Source organism: Lutra lutra, chromosome 16, assembly GCF_902655055.1.
Source record: "Lutra lutra chromosome 16, mLutLut1.2, whole genome shotgun sequence".
NCBI classification, from domain to species: Eukaryota; Metazoa; Chordata; class Mammalia; order Carnivora; family Mustelidae; genus Lutra; species Lutra lutra.
Genome location: NC_062293.1, coordinates 37,676,545 through 37,685,487, shown reverse-complemented (window position 1 = coordinate 37,685,487; position 8,943 = coordinate 37,676,545). Strand labels below are relative to the sequence as shown.

At 50.8% G+C, this 8,943-nt stretch overlaps 1 protein-coding gene across 1 annotated transcript; it reads right to left on the bottom strand.

Annotated features, from left to right (window-relative positions):
- Positions 1 to 3,827: 3,827 nt before the first annotated feature.
- Positions 3,828 to 7,369, bottom strand: CCL16 (C-C motif chemokine ligand 16). The gene is made up of 3 exons (XM_047708894.1): positions 7,205 to 7,369; positions 4,530 to 4,650; positions 3,828 to 4,122 (listed from the first exon to the last, which is right to left on the bottom strand). The coding sequence occupies exons 1-3, from the start codon at positions 7,275 to 7,277 to the stop codon at positions 3,990 to 3,992; spliced, it is 327 nt and encodes a 108-aa protein (XP_047564850.1). The 5' UTR covers positions 7,278 to 7,369; the 3' UTR covers positions 3,828 to 3,989.
- Positions 7,370 to 8,943: the final 1,574 nt, after the last annotated feature.

The following is an 8,943-nucleotide window of genomic DNA, read 5'->3' as shown; positions in this document are numbered from 1 at the left end:
ATTTATTTATTTATTTATTTATTTGACAGACAGAGATCACAAGTAGGCAGAGAGGCAGGCAGAGAGAGAGAGGAAGAGAAGCAGGCCTCCTGCTGAGCAGAGAGCCCTATGTGGGGCTCGATCCCAGGACCCTGGGATCCTGACCTGAGCCAGAAGCAGAGGCTTTAACCCACTGAGCCACCCAGGCACCCCCGGCCAGGTTTCTTTAAACAGATGGATCAGGCGATGCTCTGTGGCTGCTTAACACCATCCCTAATGGCTTTCCCCTCCCCTGATATAAATCACACTCCCCTTACTCTGGCTCCCAAAGAATCCTGTCCTGCTCTCGCCTTCCTGGTTGCTCATCCCGCTGTCCTGGCCATATGCTCCAGCAGTGCTGCTCCCAGTCCCCCAGCTGTTTCCTGCCCAGTACGTTGCACTGGCCATGCCCCCTGCTTGGAAAACTTCATTCCTCATGTGATCATCATTGAGCCATCAGGTTGCATGTCATCTCCTTGGTGAGGCCTTTCCTCACCACCCAGTCTGAAGGAGCCACGCTGGGCATATCCCTGGATCTTGAGAACTGCTGGGGAGTCCTTTCACTACCCCACCCCCTCTCCCACTTCTACTGCCTGGGGCAATCCAAAATTTCTGCAAGACTTCGGTGACTTTCCAAGGACTGACTTCACATTTCTCAATCTCTAATTCCTTGTCCTGGGGTGCTGGCCCTGTCTCACTTCCATGTGAACCTCACCAGGGAGTGATCCCCCTTCTCACTTTCCCCCGAAACATTCACATCAAATATTCTGGGAGCTGCATAATTGATGGGACTCTTGAGGGCTTCAGGGAGGAAGAAGGTCCCACTGTTCACTGGCCCCAGCTGCTTCCCCAACCGCTCTCCCCAACCCTTTTCTGGCTCTCAAAGGCAACACAGTCCCTCCTCTTGGTTCACCCCTCCCCCTGGTCTTGGCCCTAGTCTGTAGTCCTGTCCTGGGGGACTTTCCTGTCTTAACTGGGGTTACTGACACATTTCCTTACCAGAGGTTGTTTCCTCCATGAAAAGAGTTCTTGCTCTAGCTGTTAAGAGGGTAAAAATTTTCCATTTTATTATAGTGCTTGTGCCAGACCCTGTAACTGGGGATTGTCACAACAGCTTTGTAAGGGGTCAGCTCCATTTTGCAGATGAGGAAACTTGACTCAAAGAGGAAAAGGCCATCACTGGTAAACACCAGGCTCTGGAGAGATGCACCATCCCTCCCTGCGTCTGCCCGTTGTTTCCTCAAAACTTCTTGGCAGCAATGACAGGATAACCACACAGAAGTCAGGGTCTCAGGGTCCCAGATCAGGGAAAAGGAGGCTCTCAGGTCTTGAGCTATTGCTTTCTTGGTGAGGTGGATCTAGTTTTCCCTATACTCACACAGTCCTCAGCCTCATGGAGACCAGAAGCTTCTTCTGTTTAAGATATAGCCCCCATTTTTAATGCCAGGTCAGCCGATGTCTCATAGTGCAGCCTTGGGCAAGTCGCTCTTTCTTCTCTGAACCGTGGTTCCCTTATCTCACAATGAAAGAAAGCTTCTTTCTGTCCTACATCCTACGGTCTTAAAGGAAAGTCAGATGATGGAATAATAAGGATCATCTACTGAGCACATGCTCTGTGCTAAGCATTCTCCTAACCCTCTCCACATCCGGAAGTAGGTACTGTTATTTGACCTATTTTATAAACATCAAAACCGAGGCTTGGAAGGATTTCGTAGTTGCCCAAGGTCTCGCAGTAAATGGCAGAGTTGGGATTTGAGCATAGATTTTGCCTTTCTCAATTTGGATCCAATGCTTTTAAACCATTGCATCAACCCTGTCCTGCTAATCCTAGTTCAGGCTGCTGACGACTCTCCACTAGTCACTCACACATGCGCATCGAGGTATGTCCCCTCTTGTGGGGAGAAGGCGTGTTCACCCAGCTTATTTTCAAAGGCCGCTCTGGAGCCAAATAATATTTCTTACTGGCCCCGCCGAAGCTGGCCTTAGGACATCCATCATCTGGTTCAAGTCCTCATGGGGCAGTGAATGAATGCACGGAGAGGGGACATGTGGTCAGGCCTCTTACTGCATTTGAATTTTCTTTGTACTACCCAGAATCGCTTCCTCATGTTCATGCCTTCCTGTCTCACCCACTGGTCTCCCCATGTTGCTGTGTGTGGTTGTCACCTGTCCTGAGGCAAAGGCCTTTCTCTGACATAGCAGTGAAAGCGACCCCCCTATTCCAGGCCTTATTTTCCACCCCCTCCCCCGCCCTCCCATCAACCACCTCCATCCCACAAGGCTGACAGTTATGTGAGCTGGTTGGTTTATGTGGGTGAGATCTTTGCTTTAGGATGGTCAGGGGTGGCAGATCATTGTGTGTCCCCAGTGAGGGGGTCCTTTGTGTTTGTGTGTGTGTGTTTAAAGCCAGGCATCCGTGTACCTTGAAAAGACTAGGAAGAGCCTTCTTTAAAAACAATTGAAAGCTCCGAAGGAAAGTACTTCCAGTGCTGAACTGTTAGGAGTTTCTGGCAAGCTTTATATGATGTGCTAGGATGGGACTTTGACTTTGTATATAGACTTTCAATTAGGTTTTCAGACTGACATCTCACCTCTGAACTCTGATGGACCCAGAGAGAGAGAGAGAGAGAGAGAGAGAGAGAGAATAAACATTTCCTTTCCAGCTTGTCAGGATCCTGGCCCTGGCCTGTGCTTCCTGTTTTCAACCCCATCCCCATCCTGTCATTTAGGCTTTGAACTCTGGTTCCCTGACTTTGACCCTGGTGCTGGCTCAGGACTTCGAAACTTCCTGCTGCCTTGGGTGTACATGTTGAACTTGTCCTGGCTCCTGTATCAGGCTAAGCCCTGCCACCCCTCCATGTCCACGTTGGCCTCTGGAAACAAAGGCCTAGGCCTGACTGCGTTGTATTTGTTAGTGATTCTGGCCTCCCTGGGCTGTGAGCTACTAGAGGGAGGCTTTTACTCATATTCAGCCTTTAACTCCTCAGCTCTGACAGCAAGAAAGGTGGAGAGAAATCCCTAGATCAAGGAGCAGGAGCTTCTAGGAGGTTCTAACACAGGCTCCCTGTGAGGGACAAGGGCAGGAAGCATGTAGGTCAGAGCCTCGGACCCTTACCTGCCTCTGAACCCCTGGCTGGAGATTGATAACCATACAAGTTAAAGTGCTTGGGGTGCATGTAACAGAAACCAAGATCCACTAACTCTGGCTAATGTGAAGGAAAGGGGCATGGATACCGAGACACCCACTGATGGAGGAAGGAGTGATGTGGTGCATACGCACAATGCCACATGATTTGTCCTCAAGAAGGAATGAAGCCCCTGACAAGTTCTGCAGCCTGGGTAAGCCCTGGAGACATGCAGTGTGACACATGCCAGTGGCTCAGCCGGGAGCTGAGATCCCTACTTCTGTCTCCGGTCTGGCCCTGCCTGGGAAGACCACATATCCGCATATTGGGGGATCTAGCAAAACCTCTGCGACAAGGACAAAAACTATTAACATGTGAAGTTTCCCACTCTGACCTGCTTTAAAAAAAAAAAAAAAAGCGCTGTGTTTTAAAAGAAAAGAAGACGAGATCTCATAAAGGGATGAAGATGGACGGGGAAAGTCAAGAATTCTGTGTGGGTTTTAATGAGTCAGAGGCCAGAGAGGTTCCGGATGGTTGGAAGCTGAGCATAATTATCTGGGACAGCTGGTGTGTGGGGGGTGAGGTGAGGTGATGAAAGAATGAGAAGGATGTGAAATACGTATTTCTGTGTATTAAGAATGCATTTCTCCCCATCTCCCTTAAATTTGGCATTTCCTCCAGAGATTGAGAACATGTTTAAAGTACATTTAATTAGCTTCTCATTCAGACCACATGCCGGCCCCCCACCCCAGATGCTGCATTTTCACAGGCCTGCCCCTTTCTTTACAGAACCTGGACTCCGACTGAGGCCTGATGGTCGTGGAGAGCTGTGGTGTTGTGGCCTTCCTATGGCCCAACACGTCTAGCCTGGGCCAAGTTCCTGGGAGGCAGCAAAGGTATATTGGGATCCTTGATGTACTCTTGGACCCATTCATTTTGGGGGTTGGCACAGATCTCTCGGTTCTTTTTGGTGACAAAGCTGTGGAGGCAGAAGTAGATGGTCAGTGGTCATAGAGTGGGGTGGGGGTTCCAGTCCACGCTCCCCCATTCCTAGCTCTCATGGGGCTTGTCTCCTACTCTTCACGGCCTTTCTGGGCCTCCCTGACCTGAGTTCCCTCAGAAGGCCTCCCTGTCTGGGTTCTAGACCTCATCACCCCTGTTTCAGCCTGTTCCCGGCTCAGCCAAGATGGCTGCCATTTATTGGCCCACACAGCTCCAAGTGGCAAAGTTAAGAATTAAACCCAGGCCTGCCTGTGAGAGTCAAAGCCCGGGTCCTTAATCACGACTCCGCTCCTTCTCTCATGGAGACTTCCTGGCTCTGTGCATCTCCTTCCCGCCCCAGGTTCCCCTCTCCCCTCCATGGAAGTGTCTGCAGGGAATGCTTACATGATTGCCGGCAGGTAGCAGTTGAGGGCCCTTCTGTATCCCACCACCATTTTCCTTGGCATTACTTTCTCATGATGCTTCAGGCAGCAGGTGTGAGAACTGTTCAACGACGCAGGACTTTCTGAGGGGATCACATTGAAAGCTGAGCCAAGCATGTGTAAGGGGAGCCCATGGTTGCCTACCTTCACCTCCCATCCCTTGCATTCCACACCTCCGATGGCTCAAAGCCATCTGTTAGCAGGGGCTGATGATAGCTTGATGGGTAACAGAGAAAGTGAAAAAAGGGGTGGGGGAGGACACACATGTAGAACCTCCTGCCTCTGAACTGAGCTTCATTGAGTGCAAATGCCTTGGTTATTCATCTTTGCTGGTGGACCAGGGCTTGGTTTGGCAAACATGTATTGGGCTCCTATTATATGCCAAGCTCTCAGGGGGCAAAAAGCATGAGGAAGCCACAGTCACAACCTCTTGAGTATCTCCCAGTCTAGTCGGGGTGAAAAGGGAAAGTGAAGAGGTAAATACTACAGTGAACGTGGTCTGGGATAGAACAGAATTTGGCACAAGGTGCTTTGGAAACAGAACGAGAGACACCTAACCCAGCCTGGGTGGCTGCGGAAGAAGTCCCATAGCACGTGGGGCCTGGCTTGATTCTTGAAGGCTGAGCAGGACTGAGACAGACAAAGGGGTTGTGGGGTCTGGAAGAAAGAACGGTATGAAGGTCCAAAGGTGGGGGAAACTGTGTGTGGGGGAGCACCGAGCAGTTGCAGATGGCTGGAATGCAATGTGAGAAGAAAGACATAAGAGATGAAATTGGGGCGCCTGGGTGGCTCAGTCGGTTAAGCGTCTGCCATTGGCTCAGGTCATGATCCTGGGGTTCTGGATGGAGCCCATCAGTCAGGCTCCCTGCTCGGTGGAGCACCTGCTTCTCCCTTTCCTTCTGCCCTTCCCCACCCTGACTCACGCTCTCTCTCTCAAATAAATAATAATAATAATAAAAAGGAGAGATGAAATTGGGGTGGGGGATGACCAGCACACCTGAGCTGTGGGAGGGGAGTGTGGACTCAATCCAGAGGTATTAGAGGGGCTGGCGTCCGGGAGAGGAGGGTGAGATGAGCAATGAGCCAGAGAAGTTAGGGCGGGAAGAAAAGTGTTTGAATTTAGGCTTCGGGTCAGACATCTTGAAGAGGAATCTTGACTAAATGATTTGGATCATGGGTAGGTTTTATCTCTCTAGGTCTCCTCATCTATGAAACGAGGGTAAAAAGATGCTTATATCCTAGAATCTGGGTGAGGGTTACTTGAGAAAATGCTGGTAAAACCCTTAATTCAGAGCATAGTGCATAGAAAGTCTGCCAAGTGTTTGTTATAATTAAGAGCAGATGGTAGGAATGACCATTCTTCTTGCCTGGAAATGCCACTTTCCCGCCTCTCTTTGATGCTGACAGGATGCTGGCCTCAGTTGGTTGTTAGGACTGTGTTTCCCTTGAGCTCTGGCTGCTCATCAGTTCGGGATATCACAGAGGATGGCAGGCAGAGACCTTCCCCATCCCCCAAAACTGCAGAGTGCAAAACCTTTTGCAGCCTGACCCCTTGCTTCCAGCCGGTGGCCAAGACGGGAATATCACGAGAGTACCATTTGGCCCATCCATGCTTTGGGTGGTCCATTTTCTCTTTTTGAAAAACTGAACCCATTGCAGTGGTCTGTTTGACCTTCCCTAAGGGCATGGTTGCCTCCTGCCACCCACCAGTTGCAGCTGTGCTCATAGTGATGTCCATGACCCCAGTACTCAAAGCAAAGTTTACAGAGTTCAGGGGCATTTTGAGAGTGTGTGAGCAGATTCCATGGTGTGTGTGACCCTTGCTCCCCTGAGGGCTCATACAGGCAGAGTCCGGCCAGACCACATGCCCGGGGTAGCCTCAGAGAGAAAAGAAGGGCTGGGGCACCTGAAGGTGGGATGTGGTTTCTTTCATAAATGGTGGTTGAGTCAGGGGTAGAAAGTAGGCTAGACAAACCTTGTTTTCCATAGGTCCTAAGCCTCCCGTGGCTCCAAAAGCTTTCTACCCCATCCTCTTTTCCTCTTTTCTATGGGCTTTTCCTCTTTTCTATGTGGACTTTTCTATGGACTTTATGCCCATTCCCCAGACCTGGGCTGAGGAATGATAGAGGCCTTGAAATCCTTGCACTGTACACCTGGGCATCCCATTGGGCCTTCTTTTGGCTGCCATGATAGTCCCAGAAATCTGTGCCAGACTCTGCAATGAAGGGGTGTCTAGGTTCAGAGTCCCCGCTCCTGGGCACAGCCGCCTCCCCAACACCTTTCGTCCCACTCTCCCAGAGCATCTGCTGCTTTTCTCGTCCACCTGTCTTGCTCTCCTTTCATTGCTCATTTTTATTATCTCTTCAGTTACTTCCTTGGCTCCCCCAAAGGATCATTCCTGTTCTCCATCCTTGGGATCCCTGACGTGACCTTGACCCAGCTTCCTGAAACTGCGCGATGACCCCAGCCCAGCTCTGCTTCTGAAGGGAAGAGTTTGTGAACAGCAGGTGTGCCTGTGGGAGGGGAGGAGGCCCTGCGGCTGATGACAGAGACGTGACAGGGCTCTTGGCATCACCTCGCTGCCTGCTGCCCCATCTCCCTCTCTCATTCCTGCCCTCCAAGGACAGGTGGACTCACTTGACTGGCCGTGCAAAGCAGGAGTGGTGAGGATGAGGATGAGGAGAAAGAGGGCAGCCCCGGAGACCTTCATCCTCTCAGGGGGGCCCTTCAGCTTCGGGAGAAAGGCTGGTCGTCCAGTCTGACTTCACGGCTCTCTGGACTCTGACTGCTCCAGAGCCAGTGGGGGAGAGAGGCGGTGCCTCCCTCCGTGTTTGCTGAAAGAGGGGGGCGGGACCTGGCACAGCTGAATTAGTAAGATGTAAGTTCAGTGGAAGGAGAGGACTGGAGAAATGGCGCATGTAGTTCGTGTGTGCTGGGTGTCGGCCACTGTGTATGCCTTCTTTTATTTAATCCTTGCAGTAGCAAAGCCGAGATTCTCTGTTTTAAAAATGAGGCCCCTGAGGCTTGGAGAAGTTAAAGAAATTCTCCCAGGTCACACAGGTGGGAGGAAGGCAGTTCTGAAAATCGGATCCATGTGATTTCTCCACCTTACTTGACACCCATCTTTATTTTGGGGGAGGGGGGCGGGTGGAACCACCCAGTTCCCCCAGGGGATCCGTCATTGGGAAGGTGACCATAAAGCAGGATTAGAGAGTACACAGACTGAGGCAAGGGGTAGGGTTTGGGCCTCCGAAAACCATGTCCCCCGTTCCCAGTCTAAGGACACCTGATGGAGCTCGTGCTTGTTCCTGTTACAGATTATGTTACTAATCCATAGAGAAAAACAATGTGTTGATCCTTGGATCCTCATTTATTGCTGACGTGTTTGGCTTGTTTGTTGATTTTTTTTTTTTTTAAGCTCTTTGGACCTTGGACTCTGAACCAGTTTTAGGTCTAGCTGGCCATCCCTCCTGCCTACCTGCAATAAGGGTTCACCCACCCCTCCTCTGTGACCAATGATGGCCAGCAGAGGGCGCTCCAACATCATGCACCTGACAACCTGCCTCTGTGTCCCAGACCTCCAGCTTCTGAGTCCTGGCTTTAACCAGGGCTGACCTATCCCTCAGCATCTTCTCTCTTCACACTGCCTCAGGATCCCATACCTGAGGTTGAAGGCAGATTCAGAGAAGAGATGGAAGATCCAGGAGTTTTTGCTGTTGATGGACTGCAAGCTGTAGAGGCCGAGGGGGTAGTGTTTCAGTAAATGAGAGTAGAGGGAGGCAGGGCCAGATTGAGACCCTTATGGGGCTTCCTGTTTCACATGACTGCTCATAAATAGGGAAAAGTTGTATAATGCATTTAGTCCTGCTGGGTTCAAGTTCAGTTAGTGGTGGTGAAGCTGTGGCTTTTTATCAGGGTAGAGAGGGTATGTCTGGGGATACTCCTTCGGGTGCTGTTTATGGAGGCAAGGAGGTCTGGAGAAGCTTGGTTGTACCTTTAGCATACAAGCCTCCTCTTGGCCCTGGTCTTGGAAGGCCGGTGGCTAGGGAAGCATGGCCACAATGCCTACCCTGGGCATGTTCTTACTCTGGGTACACAGAGCTGCCCCTGGAATTCTGAAGATGGGTGTGAGAAACTTTGGGGGCAGCTGGGTGTTATTCATGGAGCACAGGCTCCTCTTGATTCCTGCCCCATCCCTTCCCATCAATCCATCCACTTCCTGAGCACCTGCTATAGGCCAGGCTTTCTGTTAGGCCTTGTGGAGGACACAAAAATGGCTCTAACAATACAGTGCAACCTGATGTATGTAAGTGGAGGGGAAGGGTTGGATTAACATATGTCCTCAAATCATTCTTACCCCAGATGGCTGGGAACAA